Below are 17,460 nucleotides of genomic sequence, written 5' to 3' on the forward strand. Positions count from 1 at the left end.
CCTGACCAACATGGTGAACCTCGTCTCTACTAAAAATACAAAATTAGTCGGGCGTGGTGGCACATGCCTGTAATCCCAGCTACTTGGGAGACTGAGACAGGAGAATCGCTTGAATCCAGGAGGCAGAGGTTGCAGTGAGCCGAGATTGCACCACTGCACTCCAAATGGGGCAATAAGAGCGCAACTTTGTCTCAAAGAAAAAAAAAAGGGTGTTGTTTAATTTCCACATATTTGTGAATTTTCCAAGATTCCTCCTGTCATTGATTTCTAGCTTCATATTATTATGGTCTGAAAGAATATTAATATGATTTCAATCTTCTTAAGTTTAAGGCTTGTTTTTTGGACCAGCATATGGTCTATTCTAGAGAATGTTTCAAGTGTGTTAGAGAAAAAATGTGTATTCTGCTTCTGTTGAATGGAAAGTTCTGTATATATCTGTTAGGTTCATTTGGTTTAAAGTGCAATTCAAGTTCATTATTTCCTTATTTTCTCTCTAGTTGCTCTATCCATTGTTGAAAGTGGGATATTGACCTTCCTACTATTGTGTTGCTATCTATTTCTCCCTTCGTGGCCATTAATATTAGTTGTATGTATTTAGGTGCTCCAATTTTGCATGAATATATATTTACAGTTGTGTCTTCTTGATGAATTGACCCCTTTACCATTAAACAATGATCTTCTCTGTCTCTTGTGACAGTTTTTGACTTGAAGCCTATTTGTTACATAATTGTTAAAGGAAAAATCTGTAACGAGGTAAAAGGAGAAGCCTAGATAATACAATACTGAAATGTTGCCATCCATTTAAAAATGTTACTTTAAAAATTTACATGTATTAAAAGATAATGTTGCCCTACCCCACAGTTCTATTTCCAGTAGCAACCACAGATGATAGTTTGTGTATGCTTCTGAAAAATTGACTGGAAATTTTTAAAATATGCATATTTCTTATTATAAAAGCAATACAAACTCATCGAGATGTGTAAAAGAAAATACAGCCAGTGTAAAATTTAGCAATATTTCACAAACCCACAACTCAAGGGACAGTGCTCTTCGACTGGACTCTGCCCCATGCCCAAGATCAATGCCCCGTTCAGTTCCTATTCCCGGTCCCCAGCACCCAGGAACATAGTCCTCCCAGCAGTGGCAGTAATAGGCCGCCAGGTGGTGCTGTGGAGCAGAGCTGCGGAGCTCAATGAGAAAAAAGGCGCGGCCGCTCAAGGGAGCACGTGACCTCGGCCTCTGCGTGGGCGGTGGGATCACGTGACGAGGCCCGGAAGCGGCTGCCGGGCAGCAAAGGAGGATGGCGAGGGGCAGATACTGAAGCCGGGAAGGGTGGGCTGTGCTGAAGCCAGAGCCGGAGCCTGAGCTGGGGCCAGAACCCGAGCAGTGAGTTCCTCCACTGACGAGTTCCGGCTGGCGGCGCTCGCCGCCTTGGGCAGGACCCACCTCGCCTTCCTCCCGGCGTGGCAGATGCTCCAGGTCAGGCACTGGACCCGCCCGGGCTGTGGGTCCGCGACTCCTTGGCGTCCCCGGGCCGCAGCTGCGGTACGACGCTGGCACCCCTCTGTGAATTGGGCGAAGCGTGGAGATCCCTTGTCCCTCGCGCTATCTCCCTTGACCTCGTGGGGTTGGGATCTCACCGGCCTGTTTGACTGACAGGTGGGGGAAACTGGGGTAGATGGTGAAGATAACCCAAAGGACCATCTAGGGCGTCTTTCACGCTTCGCACAGAGCTCCCCTTGTTTCCAGCAAATGTCTTGCCCGCTGCGGGAGCGCTGCTTGAGACAGGCTAATATGGGTCTTTGGGTCAGAACTGCAAGGACGCTGGGAAGTCGTCTGGTGCAGCTCCCTCCTAGGACAGTTGGAGAAACTGAGCCCTTACTCCAGGAAGGGGTAAGGGCTTGCCTCAGGTCATCCAGTGAGTTAATCGGAGACCTGGAGACCCGCGACTAGAATGCAAATGTTCCTAAGCTTCAGCAGCTGTTTGCTTTTCACCACACTGCCTCCTGCGGGAAACTTCACATGTGAAAAGGCACTCCTTTCTGTCCGTTTCTCTTTTAGTCCTCTCCCTTTTTAGCTGTCTGCATTTTCCACCGCTGGGGTTGGATTGGCTCTGGGTGTGGTTCCCTGTTTGTTCATTATTTTTCTGCAAACTCATCCTTCTGTAGGTTTGGTTTCTAACCGTCCTGCATTCGATGTAAGTCACACCAAAATATGAAATATGAATCGGAATGTGCTCCTGGGAAGATAGGTGGCTGAGCCGAGGTTGTGGAGAGCCCTGACATTAACTTGAAGAATGTAAAGACCTTTGCTTTATTTTTCTGTAACTTGTCAGATTTGGGATTGCTTATTTGGATGGACGTTTTGCAGTTATTTGAATTTTGCTGAAGATAGCATCATGGTGCAATGGACAGAACAGAGATGGGGGAATCAGGACATTTTGTCCTAGCTCTGCCGCTTACCTGGCAACCTTAAGTGACTCGTGTTTGGGTTTCTCAGTCTAGACAGTGATTGAATTGAATTCTTAAGGGCCCTTTCTGCTGTGATCTGGATGTTGTGCATCTTTCTAGGTTTGTTTTGTTTGTTTGTTTGTTTTTTAATAGAGATGAGGTCTCACTATGCTGCCCAGGCTGATCTCAAACTTCTGGGCTCAAGTGATCCTCCCACCTTGGCCTCCCAAAGTATTGGGATTACAGGGGTGTGAGCCAGTGCCCCTGACCAGGGTCTGTTTGTTTTTTTATTCCGAGAGATTTTACCCGCTGTGTACACTGAGTATCAGCCTTGCAACAAGACTTAATCTGATTGTGTAGGAAGCAGTTTCCTCTGCTTATTTCCTCTGTTGCCACAAAATCCTCCTCCTCTTTCTTCCTATCTCTGTATTATGTCTAAGCTAAATACTGACAGCTGAAAATGATTTTTAACTGTCTGTTATTATTTTAAACATGATCAGGGCCCTCTTCTGACTCTTGTCTAGAGCCTCGTTTACACTAATTAACTTGCTTGTACATTTAGAACATGTTTTCTTTAAAGATGTTCTGAAGTCAAGTGGACTTCAAGTCAAGTCAAGTCAAGTGGACTTGTCTGGGGATGGAGGCTACGTTCAGCAGAGGCTGTGCTGATAACAGCATTAAGCCTCTCCCTTTGTTTTCTGATTGTATCATTTATATTCGCCTGCTCTGAAGTCCTTGTTTTCCCTTTAAGGCATGTAGCTGTTCATTCAGCCTCCTCTTGTGGCAGTTCGAAGTGCTCAGAGTTGTCTCTTTTCCAAAGGTGGTGTAAGAAAAAGGGATTCCATTTATTTTATAATATTCTGGAGACTACAACTGGGAGCAATAGATGAAAGTGCCATAAGGGAAGGGTGTTTGGTAAGTGTTAAAAACTTTCAAAGAATTAGTGGTCTCCTGTATTAGAACACTGAGCACGGAGCTCCCTGTCACTGGAGGTAATCGTCTCTGGGCAATTACTTCGGGGATGTTGTAGATGAAATTAGGTTGTTGGGTAGAGGGTTGGACTAGACAAAGTTTTAAGTTTTCTTTCAACTCAAGAGTCTGTGACATTCTAGGACAGGACTTACTAGCATGTAGAGTGGATGGAGCAGATGTCCACTTACTAGCATGTGGGATGGATGGAGCAGATGTCCACTTACTAGCATGTGGGATGGATGGAGCAGATGTCCACTTACTAGCATGTGGGATGGATGGAGCCGATGTCCACTTACTAGCATGTGGGATGGATGGAGCCGATGTCCACTTACTAGCATGTGGGATGGATGGAGCAGATGTCCACTTATTAGTAGCATGTGGGATGGATGGAGCTGATGTCCACTTATTAGTAGCATGTGGGATGGATGGAGCTGATGTCCACTTACTAGCATGTAGAGTGGATGGAGCCGATGTCCACTTACTAGCATGTAGAGTGGATGGAGCAGATGTCCACTTACTAGCATGTAGAGTGGATGGAGCAGATGTCCACTTACTAGCATGTAGAGTGGATGGAGCAGATGTCCACTTACTAGCATGTGGGATGGATGGAGCAGATGTCCACTTACTAGCATGTAGAGTGGATGGAGCAGATGTCCACTTACTAGCACGTAGAGTGGATGGAGCAGATGTCCACTTACTAGCACGTAGAGTGGATGGGGCAGATGTCCACTTAGTAGCATGTAGAGTGGATGGAGCCGATGTCCACTTACTAGCATGTGGGATGGATGGAGCTGATGTCCACTTACTAGCATGTGGGATGGATAGAGTAGATGTCCACTTACTGGCATGTAGAGTGGATGGAGCAGATGTCCACTTACTGGCATGTAGAGTGGATGGAGCAGATGTCCACTTAGTAGCATGTAGAGTGGATGGAGCAGATGTCCACTTACTAGCATGTGGGATGGATGGAGCAGATGTCCACTTACTAGCACGTAGAGTGGATGGAGCAGATGTCCACTTACTAGCATGTAGAGTGGATGGAGCAGATGTCCACTTACTAGCACTTAGAGTGGATGGAGCAGATGTCCACTTACTAGCATGTAGAGTGGATGGAGCCGATGTCCACTTACTAGCATGTGGGATGGATGGAGCTGATGTCCACTTACTAGCATGTGGGATGGATAGAGTAGATGTCCACTTACTGGCATGTAGAGTGGATGGAGCAGATGTCCACTTACTGGCATGTAGAGTGGATGGAGCAGATGTCCGCTTACTAGCATGTGGGATGGATGGAGCAGATGTCCGCTTACTAGCATGTAGAGTGGATGGAGCCGATGTCCACTTACTAGCACGTAGAGTGGATGGAGCAGATGTCCACTTACTAGCACGTAGAGTGGATGGAGCAGATGTCCACTTACTAGCATGTAGAGTGGATGGAGCAGATGTCCACTTACTAGCATGTAGAGTGGATGGAGCAGATGTCCACTTACTAGCATGTAGAGTGGATGGAGCAGATGTCCACTTAGTAGCATGTAGAGTGGATGGAGCCGATGTCCACTTACTAGCATGTGGGATGGATGGAGCTGATGTCCACTTACTAGCATGTGGGATGGATAGAGTAGATGTCCACTTACTGGCATGTAGAGTGGATGGAGCAGATGTCCACTTACTGGCATGTAGAGTGGATGGAGCAGATGTCCACTTAGTAGCATGTAGAGTGGATGGAGCCGATGTCCACTTACTAGCATGTGGGATGGATGGAGCTGATGTCCACTTACTAGCATGTGGGATGGATAGAGTAGATGTCCACTTACTGGCATGTAGAGTGGATGGAGCAGATGTCCCCTTACTGGCATGTAGAGTGGATGGAGCTGATGTCCAGTTTTGTGATTACTTTGTTTCTATTTATAACCTTGTCTCAGGTAACTATTCTCATGTTAAGTACTCCTGCTTTTTCTTTCTTTTTGTCACCACCACCTCCCCTCCAGTGAGTATCTCAGTGCTTTAAATGCTTGATATCTCTTCAAAGGTCAGATGAGTGAATAGTCTTCTGTTTCTGCTTTTCCTGGCCTGGTGCTGATAACCCCTTCCAAAGTGCATGACTGATTAACATTACTCACACCTAGGCCAGCTTTTCTTTTTCCCATAGAGGAACTCACATGGAATCTGTTTATTTCCATCCAGGCCTTCTCTTGTTTCCCATAGAAGAAGCTCTCACTGAGTCTGTTTACTTCCACCCAGGCCTTGGAAGAATCCTGTACCTCTCTCCTTTGGCCAGGCCTTACTGTAATGAGCACATAAAGGTAGCCTCTACTTCATGGGCATGGGGGCCGATGGATGGGGCATTGTAAATAGGCTGAAATAGGAACCACACGGTGCTGCATTTGGGGTTGTCTCTTCTTTTATCCCCCAAAACATTTCTCTTGGAAGCCTTGACACCCAGGGCCAGTTCTTTTTTTACTCATTATTATTATTTATTTTATTTTATGATTATTATTTTTTTGGAGATGAGGTCTTATTATTTTGTCCAGGCTGGTCTTGAACTCCTGAGCTCAAGCAGTCCTCCCACCTTGGCCTCCCAAAGTGCCGGGATTACAGATGTGAGCCACCACACTTGGCCCCAGAGCTAGTTCTTAATGACCATCTCTAGTAGGAAGAGCCCCTCTGTGCTTTCCTTTTCCATGAAGTTAGGAAATCTGTCTGTGGGTTACTGAGATGTTCATGTCATTTAGATCACCATCTCCAAGATAGGGACCTGGCTTCACAATCCAGAGTTTTAAATGGAGCCCATACTGCAGACTTTGTTTAGTGAACTTTCTCACTTCCTGTCCTTGAACTTCTATGTAGTAATAATCACAATTGCTACCATTAATGAGGGTTTATTATGTTCCAGACAACATATCTAACATTTATTTATTTTTTCCTCCTATCTTCATAATAATATTGTGATGTAGATGTTATTAATGACATCTTTCAGATGAGGAGACTGCGGCAAAGGGAGATGAATTAACTTGCTCAGAGTCACACTACCAGACTACAAATTCAGGTGCTTTTTATTATGCAGAATACCCCCTGCAGACCTAATCCTGCCCCAGGCTCTGAGGCCAGCTTTGTTCGCAGGGAGATTTTAAGGAGGGTATATAATTTAAGGTGTGGTAGAAGAACACTGGACTCGGGATGCTGGTTTGCTAGATTGTCATCTCAAATCTTTGATTACCTGGGGCCTGGATGAGTCAGCCTTTGTATGTGGACCCTGGTTTTCTGACCCCTAAGAAGGAAGCTGGAGCTTGATCTTCTCTAAAGCTATACCTGGCCCTAACATTTAGTGATCTTCATGGTTGTGAGTAAAAGTGTGCATGTTTGCCTGTTCAGCAGCTGCTTTGTGCAGAACCTGCTGAGGTCAGCAGCTGCCCTGTACCTGTTTTAGCATCAGACTCCTACAGGAAAAAGCTCAATTTATGGAATGTTCTGCTCTGGTAAGTTGGATGGAATTCTATCCGATGCTGTTTTAAAAACAAATTATGTAGAAGTCAAACCATTTTACTTCCCTCCCTGTAGACCACACATAGCAACACAGTCTGTGTCCTTGTTCATGTTTTTAGAATTCCATCGACAGAGAGGAGAAAATGCATCTGGGGAATTTGCTGCTGCTCTGAGTTCCAAAGTCCAAACCAATGTAATTGTTTCAGAATAATGGATGACACTTTTAGCTTGCAAACAAGTGGCACCAATGCATGAATTCTGGTAGGAGGTGAGGCCTAGGGTGTACCTATCATAATAAGATCATATATTTTTTGTAGTGCTTTATATAAATCTACCTATAATCAAGATTACCTAGGAAGCTAGTTAAAAATAAAATGCCTCGTGCCTGTAATCCCATCACTTTGGGAGGCTGAGACGGGTGGATCCCTTGAGGTCAAGAGTTTGAGACCAGCCTGGCCAACATGGAGAAACTCCGTCTCTACTAAAAACACAAAAACTTATCCAGGCATGGTGGTAGGCGCCTGTAATCCCAGCTACTCGGGAGGCTGAGGCAGGAGACTCGTTTGAACCCAGGAGGCGGAGGTTGCAGTGAGCCGAGATCACACCATTGCACTCCAGCCTGGGCAACAGAGGGAGACACCATCTCAAAAAAAAAGACAAAAACAACAACAGCAAAAAACATAGGCTGGGCATGGTGACTCACGCCTGTAATCCCAGCACTTTGGGAGGCCAAGGTGGGTGGACCACCTGAGGTCAGGAGCTTGACACCAGCCTGGCCAACATGATGAAACCCCGTCTCTACTAAAAATACAAAAAAATTAGCCAGGTGTGGTGGCGCACGCCTGTAATCCCAACTACTCAGGAGGCTAAGGCAGGAGAATTGCTTGAACCTGGGAGGCGGAGGTTGCAGCGAGCCAAGATCGCACCACTGCACTCCAGCCTGGGCAACAAGAGTGAAACTCCGTCTCAAATAACTAAATTAAAATAAATAAATAAATAAAATGCTAAGGTGGAATCAAGTTGGGCCCAGAAATCTATTTTTTTTTTATTGAAGTATGTTTCATTCAACCCAATATATCCCAGATATTATCATTGCAATATATAATCAGTATAAAGATTATTAATTCATGGAATATTTCACAATTTTTTTGGTACCAGTTCATTGAAATCTAGTGTGTGCACATTTCAGTTTTACCCAAGTGTATTTCAAGTGTAAGATAGCTATTTATGGCTAGTGGTTACTATACTGGATGGTACAACTTTAGAATATGTTACCATCTATTGATCTTAATCCTCCTTTATTTTGAACAAACCCAGTCACTAAAAACTTGAAATTAGAATCCTGAAACTTTAGAAGTGAAAGTATACTTAGAAATCATCTAATGCAGTCTTCTCAATGCTGTATCAAAATAAGAAAACAACTTTGGGATTAGAATGACAGCCAGGTTATGTTCTCCTGAGTCCTGAATCCCATGCTGTTAAAATGGGAACATTAGCATTTGAATTTATTAGAAAAATTTCTGGCCTTGCCTTAAAAAAAAAAATCACTATAGAATTCCCCTTAAAATTGCCCACTTCTGGAAAATTTAACACATACAAATTTTTATTTTTAAAAATAGAATAAAATTTATTTTATTATAGAATAAATAAAATTTATTCTATTTTTAAAAATAAAAATTCAGTTTGCACATACATTTTCCTTATTGCATCCATTGCACAAAGTGATTCCACCTGCTCATTTTTAGTGCCAAGCTAAAAATGGCATATTTTGTAGATTGAAGGGCAACACTTGTCTATTTATACAGCTAAAACAATAGTTATATAAGGAAAAAGAAGGAAATGTTTTAAGGTTTGTACACTTAAATTTTTTTTTTTGGCCATCAAACTTGCAGACTTTTCTTACTCAGTTGCTCACTCTTCTGAGTCTAAATATCTAATGGAGATTTGGACTTTGTGTTCTGTTCACTGTCCTCAATAATCTGAAGGACAAGCTTGCCCTCAACTCTCACATAGTACAACCCTCATTTGGACAGTTAACAGGTACTATTAAAATCTCCCCATAGGGCGGGAACTGGCAATTGCAGCAATAGACTTGGCTATCAGATTTCATCAAAGGGAGCCCAAGGGCAGCGTGGCCATGGATGCCAGCACTCATGGCGACAGACAGAGAGCAGGAGGAGGAGGCCTTGGTTTCCAAAAAGAGCCGTAGAAAGAACTCCAGGGAGTGGCTCTGCCCACTGTCTGATGCTTGAATCCTTACATAACTGCTCTGAGAAAGGGCTTTTGCTTGGATTTTTTCAGGGATAAGGGAACAGGCTTTCTCCCAGAGTGATCTGTTCTATTTGGAGCAGATCTGTCTTTGATAGAAAGTTCTTCCTTACGCCTGGCAAAGAATCAGCCTTCTTGACTCCCACGTACTGATCCTAGCTCTGCCTGACCTTTGAGGCCCCAAGTAACAAGTCTAACCCATGTGACAGCTTTTAAAGACAGTTTTTGTACCCCTCAAGTTGCTAGGTGCAACCTTCTCAGTGCTTTCAACCATTCCTCATTTAGTTGGTTTCCTACCCCTCTTGATCCTAGTTCTGACCCCTGGATATACCACAGTTTGTCATTATCCCCTTTATAGCATGCTGCCTGGAAGAGAACACATTATCTGGCAATTCTGAGTTGTGTAACATTTACCCATGTGTAACATCTAGCATGCAGAGTGGATGGAGCAGATGTCCACTTACTGGCCTGTAGAGTGGATGGAGCCAATGTCCACTTACTAGCATGTGGGATGGATGGAGCCGATGTCTACCCATGATTCTCTCATGTCCTAATGCAGCCTGGAATTATGTTGGTTTATTTGGCATCTTGGATTATATTATTGCCTTCTGTTGAGCTTATCATCAACCAGAACTCCCAAGCAGAATTTTTTTTTTCTGTTTTCAATACGCATGCAGTTGCTTAGCCACATCTTCCATATCCTGCAGGCTTATTGGACCTTAAATCTATAGATTTCAGCTTCTTGTTGAGAGGTTTTCTTAGGAATATTCTGCTGTGGGTAACTTCAGTTTTTATACACAACATAAAGAAGCCTCTTTACAGTGTTTGAGATAAATTGAACATCTGTACCAAGTAGACAACAGAGAGGTTTCTCCGTTGCTAGGGAAGGATTGGGCAATTAATAAGTCCCTATATTCCATTCTTTCACCTTCAGTAATGTATAGGTGTCAACCTAAAGGAAGAAGCTGAGACACAAAATGCAATTTTGAACAGTTTACTTGAACTGTTTACTTGAACAAAGTGAGGACAGCTGCCCGGGACACACTTCCAAGTTGCCTGGGGGAGTGCTTCCTTCGGCCTTGTTACCACAGGTTCTTAAAGGCAAAAGCGAACAAGGAGAGGACTGATACAAAGTGACTTGATAGGAATTCTCATCAGTTTACAGAAATAGCATGGATTATTGATGGGCTGTATATTTTTGGACTGTAGGGTATGAGTTATGATGTCCAGTGTTAGCATTTTATGACTTAGTGGCGTCAGTTAGTCTAGAACCCACATAGCAAGTGGCTTCAAGAGGTAATTATTTAACTCAAGGGGGGAGTGACACATGACTGCTGTCACATTTTAATGCCTCTCTGGACCCGTAATTTAAAAGGATTCCTCAGATAAAAAGTTTCTTTTCTTTCTCACAAGATTCACTTGGAAGGTTCTATCTTCAGATGCTTTTGGTATATTGGAAGGGACTAGAAATTAGCAGCTTTTTCTTTTTTTCAGTAGAGGCAGGGTCTCACTATGGTGCCCAGGCTGGTCTTGAACTCCTAGGCCCAAGTGATCCTCCCACCTCAACCTCCCCAAATGCTGGGATTACAGGTGTGAGCCACTGCACTCAGCTGCTGTTTGCATAAATAATTATGTTCATTGACGCCTAGAATATTAGTGCTAGAGGGAGCCGAGAGACAGTTTATGCCCCATGCTTTTTGCACATTTGAAAATGGTTCACAGGTACTAAGCAAACTGTTGACAGAGGTAGACTTGGCGCCTGGGCCTCCTGACATACCTATAAACTGATTTACGAGCTTATGCCTGTATAGCAAGAGGTTTCAATGCTGGTATTAAGATACTTCAGAGATTTTTTTTTTTCTCCCAGCCCTCTAGTGAGTTTAATTGCCCCAGAGCTGGTTGGCGTCCTTGCATTCCTCTAGCTCATGAGTAAATGAAGCTCTCATAGATTTTTAGCCAAGTGGCTCTGGCAATGAAGCTAGGCAGGATCGTCTCTGGGATTTCCAGGTCCTTTGCTGGCATTTTGCCAGGTACTTCCCTTGGGAGATAGCTTGGAGGTCCTTCCTACATTGCAGTTGGTGAGAGAAAATGTGATCTCCCGTGGATCTCTCTGGTGCCAGGCTGGGGTGTTTCCAAAGGAGTCTCCTGGGACTGGAGCTAAGGGGAGCCTTCGGCGGAGCACCATCCTCTGGCAGGTGGTGCTGGGTGTCGGGGCAGGGTGGGGTGCTATGACAGCAGTTGGAGGTCCTGTCTCCTCTCAAGGTAGCTAAGATAGAGTGTCTAGGCTTAAGGTGGGCATCCAGCCACATGCCAGAGGACAGTCTCACGGGCAAGCAGCTGTGCCAGTCTGCCAAGTGTCATGAGGATTTTTGTCATTTTTTATATTAATGTACCCTTTTTTTGTCACTTGGTTCTTGAAGAGCAGGAAGTTGACTCTTTCACTGTGCTGTAATACTCTCTCATAGCAACTGGGACTCTACAGTGTGGTTGTTTTCAGATTCAGACAGGGGTCAGAAGATAACGTTTTCTGCTTGGTACTACTTAGCTGTTGCAAGGCAGGTTACTTCATCTTTTAGCATTGATTCTTCATCTTTAAAGTAAGGGGCTTAGAGTGACCTGTGAAATCTCATTTAGCAATGGTCTCTAGGATTCTAGGGGCCTACATCACTCCCAAAATGTGTCTTTATTGTGTATCTTTAAGAAGCCCTTGCTCTTCTCTTTTGTGTAGTATTAATAGTATTCCTGAGTAAATCCACCCAGGGGACACCACTCTCACCACCCTCCCAACACATTGAAAGGACAATTTTTTCTCTCACCATTTTAAAAATGAGCACATCTATAAAAATAAAAAGGAAGAAGAGTTGTGGACGGGAGATATTGAGACGAGGGCCAGGGTGAGCACCCTTCAGGTCCCTGGTCCTCCTCTGAGCTGCTTTCAGCTACCATTTCTCAGTACTTAGGTTGGCAGCAAGAAAGGAGTCCCAGGGTCAGGGTATAAGAGTTACTGGTGGCCTCCAGAGAGTATAGGATCAGCCTGTGGTCACAGCAGAGAGAAAGAGAACGGCATGTGTGGCTCTGGGATTTGGTGGGAGTTTCAGCAGAATTGGATGATCCAGAGGGGATTTCTGTTTTCTTTGTTTTTTTTTTGTTGTTGTTGTTTTTTTGAGATGGAGTTTCGCTCTTGTCGCCCAGGCTGGAGTGCAATGGTGCGATCTCAGCTCACCACAACCTCCACCTCCCGGTTTCAAGCGATTCTCCTGCCTCAGCCTCCCAAGTAGCTGGGATTACAGGCATGCACCACCACGCCTGGCTAATTTTGTATTTTTAGTAGAGACGGGGTTTCTCCATGTTAGTCAGGCTGGTCTTGAACTCCGGACCTCAGGTGATCCGCCCGCCTCGGCCTCCCAAAGTGCTGGCATTACAGGCGTGAGCCACCACACCCGGCCCAGAGAGGATTTCTTGAGTGAAATATGTTCTCTATTGAAGGCAGAGGAAAAAGAGTATACAGTGAGAAATACCCAGATTTCCATCCCCCCAAGAGCTTGTACATATATATATATATATATATGTATGTATGTATGTATGTATATGTATATACCTGTATATATATACATACACGTGTATATACGTATATATGTATACACAATTGAACTATTGCACAAGGTCCAAGACGTTAGCTCAGAGAAAGGAGTAGATAATCCTGACCTAAGGAATGGGGAATGCGGAATTCCAGGAAGCACTTCTCTTTCATTTTCCCCCACTCCTCTCAAGCGGTGCCTCACTTCTGCCTTGTCTAGTTGTACTCTGGAAAATTAAGAAATTTATGAGTGTAGCACCGAGTATACCAATGGGAAGGATGGGAGTCAGAAGTCAAGTGAACTCAGCCTGCCTCTGTGTACTTTGCACTTTTCCATTTCCCTTGGTACCAGGCACTTTCATACTTAATCCATAGTGCAGCTGTCACAGTTAGCAACTCTGGCAATGACAGCTTCTACCCCAGAGGCCACCCCAAACATGGAGCTAAAGACTCCAGCTGCGGGAGGTCTTAATGCTGGCCCTGTTCCCCCAGCTGCCATGTCCACGCAGAGACTTCGGAATGAAGACTACCATGACTACAGCTCCACGGACGTGAGCCCCGAGGAGAGCCCGTCGGAAGGCCTCAACAACCTCTCCTCCCCAGGCTCCTACCAGCGCTTTGGTCAAAGCAACAGCACAACGTGAGTAGCTGTTACCTTCTCCTCTCCTAGGTGGGATTCGTGTTCCTAAGCCTCCCTTGGACTTATTTTTCCCCCCAATTTCATCAGTCCTCCACTTTACAGATGAAGGTCAGCAGTGAAGAGATTGGGCGAGTGACTGCGCTGAGATTTGCCTTCCTGGGCTGCCACTCTCTAGGCAGTTTCTTATTCTTTGTTCCTTTCAGCTGTGTTGGCCCCCCAAGGCTGGTGCCAAGTGAGAGCTTGGACTTAAGAAAAGCTTCTACAGAGGACATTCTTTTAATTTAAAACTGTGTCATCTGTGCTAGAACCCCAAATAATCTCCAAGCATAATCGGAAGCTTCCTTTGCAAAGTCTCCCCCTGACTTCTGCCCCATCACCAAATCAGTATTCATTTGACTGAAGAAGTGGGAAGAGAGAAGAATTAACTTCTGCACTTAAAAAATTCGGGGTTGGTAGGAAAGGAAAGATAGACTTTGCATTCTCCAAAGAGGGCTTATGTCTTGTCTCCAGAAACTGGAACCCCAGACTCATTTGGGCTGAGTTTGGCCCTCTTCAGGTCTCACTTTCCCCAAATGTAAGGAAAAATTGAGGACTCCACTGCGAAGCTATGCTGGCTGTGTGGGGCTCACCACTTGAATTAGAAAATTCAGAGGAAGTTTTGCTACTCCATTGAGTTTCCCAGCTACTCCTGATCTCAGCAGACCTCTGACTTTTCTCTGTGTCCCAGCATCTCAGCTTTTGTAGTCCTGTTTATTCCTCAAGCTTAGCTATTACCTTTTCTGTGTTTCCTTGTGGACTGAGTGTGACTTACTGAGAGATCCTTCATGTCCTAGACTTATGCTATTCCTGATGACTGCCCAAGTGGACCATGGAAGCTTCTCCTGGGGCTCATCACTGGAGAAGCTCCCTCTGCCTGCACTGCCTGCTGGTACAGGGCATTTTCTCTTGCGAACTGGGGTGGAACTAGAAGATGTGGTCTGTCCACATTCCTGGCCCATCACCACCACTAGCTGATTTCTGTGCCTCAGGCTGGAAGTACTCAACCAGTCCTCTAAGATTCTGTTTCTGTAGCTTATTTCTCAGGGGTATGCTTTTGTAGATTCCCCATTAGCCTGCAGTGGGAGTTAGCTGGTGGTAGATTGCTTAGAGCACAGCTGGCAGCAGTGTGGATCACCCTGCCCCTCTTTCCTCCAACCTTATCAGCATTGGCAGCCCCCGTGCAGAAGCATCTCCACACACAGCCAGTGGCATGTGATGGCTTCCCTTCAGAGGTCATGCTCGTTATTGTAAGATACTTCTAAGCTTCCCTCTCTGTAGTTTCCTTTGCAGTTTTTGCTCCTTTTTAATCTCAGATATCAACTTGTCTAAGCAATATTTAGCAGATGAGGTCTGGATTTTTATGTTTATAGAGACATCTCTGAAGCTCAAAACCTACCAACTGGCAACTTTAGGATAGTAGCTCATAAGTTTTGGACAAAATTGTGTCCTTGTTTCTTGGAAATCCAACAAATCAGAAGATACCTTCCTCGGGCTTGTATTGTGACATTTTCCAGGGTATACTTTGTTCCGAGGTTCCCTTCCTGCCTGGATGTTGTGATACAGTGTAGGTGACCAGGAAAGCCCATCTGTAGTTGATGGCAGGTATTACAGTCCCATCACAGGTGATACAAGATAAAGTAATTTGCTGGGGCTTAGAGGACTGGTTGAGTACTTCCAGCCTGGGGCATAGGATCCATGCAAGGATTTACGTAGAAAACATGCCAGGTATGATTAAGGTAGAGGTTGATTTGGAGGACCTTCTTAACCTAAATTAATCTTTGAGTATGTCGGAAGTGTTAGGGACAAGTTTTTGAGCTGGGTTCCTTTTACATTTCTGCTTTGCCCCACCCTTTTATCTAGTTTGCCAAGGAACAAAATACATGGAAGTACTTCTACACCTACTACACATATGCATGCACACACCTGGCTCTTCTAGAAGTCAGGGGCTCAGCAAAAACCCCTAGTTAGGGGATGCAAATAGGAACCCCAAACACTTCCATGAGTTTCGTGAGTTATTTCCTTTTATTCTTTTGAGACAGGGTCTTGCTCTGTTGTCCAGGCTGGAGTGCAGTGGCACAATCATGGCTCACTGCAACCTCCATCTCCTGGGCTCAAGTGATCCTCCCACCTTAGTTTCCTAAGTAGCTGGGACTACAGGCATGCACCTGGCTACTTTTTGTATTTTTTTTTTTTTTTTTTTTTTTGTAGAGATAGGGTTTTGCTATGTTGCCCACTTAGTCTTAAACACCTGGGCTCAAATGATCCGCCTGCCTCGGCCTCCCAAAGTGCTTGGATTATAGGCGTGAGCACCATGCCCGACCTGTGAGTTATTTCTTAGTGTGTTCAGTGAGGTTATTTACTAACACTTGATGTTATCAAGCTATTGACTGCTTCGAAGACAGCCTCATTTTATGCTGTTGGGCAAATTTTTCTTCTTATTGCCCCTCTGAGTTCCATTATACATATCAAGCCTCCGTGCTTCTTCCCCATGCAAACTGAAACCAGCAGACTGAAACTGGCTCTCTAAAGGTGAGCTGGAGTAGTCATTTGCAAAATGTGGTCTGCACGCTTTGTGGGCTTCCCAAGACCATTTCAAGAAGTCTATGAGGCCAAAACTCTCTTCATAATAATACTAAGATGTTATCTGCTTTTTCACTTGTGGATATTTACACTTATAATGTAGAAGCAATGGTGGGTAAAATTGCACTGTAGAACGAATCAAGGCAGTGGCACCAAATTATACTAGTTGTCATTGTATTTTTCACTGCCACACATGCGCAAAGAAAAAAGCCCTTTGCACTTAAGAATGTCTTTGATGAAACAGTAGGACTACTAATATTTAAAAATTTGAGACCCTTCAGTATAGGTCTTTAATATTCTGTGTGGCAAAATGGGAAGCATGCATGAAGTACTTCTACAAGTACCAAAATATGTTACTTGTCTTAAGGCAAAGACCTCGAGTGATTATATGAGTTGTCAACCAAACTTGCTGCTTTTTTTTTTTTTCATAGAACTAGAAAGAACAGCTAACAAACTGTAAGTCATTCAGACCCGAGTACTTGTAAGACATTTTCTTGAAAATGAAAGAAATCAGCCCATCACCTCAAGGAAAACAATAGACAATACATACCTGTTGCCCAGAATAAAATTCAAGCTTTCAAGCAAAATTAGGAAGAAAAACCAACTTGTATCTAGTGCCATGAGCTTGATAGCCCCTCTACTTGAAGACTTTTCTGATGAGATTAGTGGTGATATTAACAAATGTGACTTTTTGATATTATTAATATACAATGAAGATGTTAGCATTTGGAAGATCTGTATAAACTCAACCAAAGTATGATGTTAGGAATTCTGCATGGGTAAAAGATCCATTGAAAGAGCAAGATCACCAATGGATTTTTTTTTTTTTTTTGAGACTGTCTTGCTCTGTCACCCAGGCTGGAGTGCAGTGGCACAATCTTGGCTCACTGCAACCTCTGCCTCCCGGGTTCAAGCGATTCTTCTGCCTCAGCCTCACGAGTTGCTGGGATTACAGGTGCCTGCCACCACGCCCATCTAATTTTTGCATTTTTAGTAGAGACGGTGTTTCACCGTGTTGGCCAGGATGGTCTCAATCTCTTGACCTCGTGATCTGCCCGCCTTGGCCTCCCAAAGTGCTGGGATTACAGGCATGAGCCACCGCACCTGGCCTGACTTTTTTTTTTTTTAAATACTAAGTGTATCAGGGACTTCTGGCCTCTTATGGTATGGTGTGACTTTTATGCTGTTCACTTAGTATCTTTCTGTTACAGGGTTTGGGGCTTCTGTTGTTTTTGTTTTTGTTTTTAATTTCCTCTGTTCTCTTACCAGTGTTTGTCCGTCATTGTTTGGTTTGTCATCCTCTGTTGCAGTTTTGGGATCTGAGTCTTTTGTTTTTTTTGAGATGGAGTCTCCCTCTATTGCCTAGGCTGGAGTACAGTGGCACGATCTTAACTCAATGCAACCTCTGCCTCCCGGGTTCAAGCGATTCTCCTACCTTAACCTCCTGAGAA

The 17,460-nt window shown here is 44.3% G+C and overlaps 1 protein-coding gene across 10 annotated transcripts in view; it reads left to right on the forward strand.

The window, feature by feature from the left end:
• SLC36A1 (solute carrier family 36 member 1) overlaps positions 1 to 17,460 on the forward strand; it is a 222,424-nt gene that overhangs the window by 9,403 nt on the left and 195,561 nt on the right. The window contains exons 2-4 of one of the 10 annotated variants that reach the window (XM_054556100.2): positions 6,795 to 6,898; positions 7,025 to 7,173; positions 13,243 to 13,390. In XM_054556100.2, coding sequence (XP_054412075.1) covers positions 13,248 to 13,390 — 143 coding nt within the window. In that variant the 5' untranslated portion in view covers positions 6,795 to 6,898; positions 7,025 to 7,173; positions 13,243 to 13,247. Of the gene's footprint in view, positions 1 to 1,243; positions 1,660 to 1,707; positions 2,299 to 6,794; positions 6,899 to 7,024; positions 7,174 to 13,242; positions 13,391 to 17,460 lie in introns of those variants that run through there. The other 9 variants (XM_054556101.2, XM_002816101.6, XM_054556109.2 and 6 more) reach the window with 9 other exon arrangements.

The sequence above is a fragment of the Pongo abelii genome, chromosome 4 (assembly GCF_028885655.2).
Source record: "Pongo abelii isolate AG06213 chromosome 4, NHGRI_mPonAbe1-v2.0_pri, whole genome shotgun sequence".
Taxonomy (NCBI): Eukaryota; Metazoa; Chordata; class Mammalia; order Primates; family Hominidae; genus Pongo; species Pongo abelii.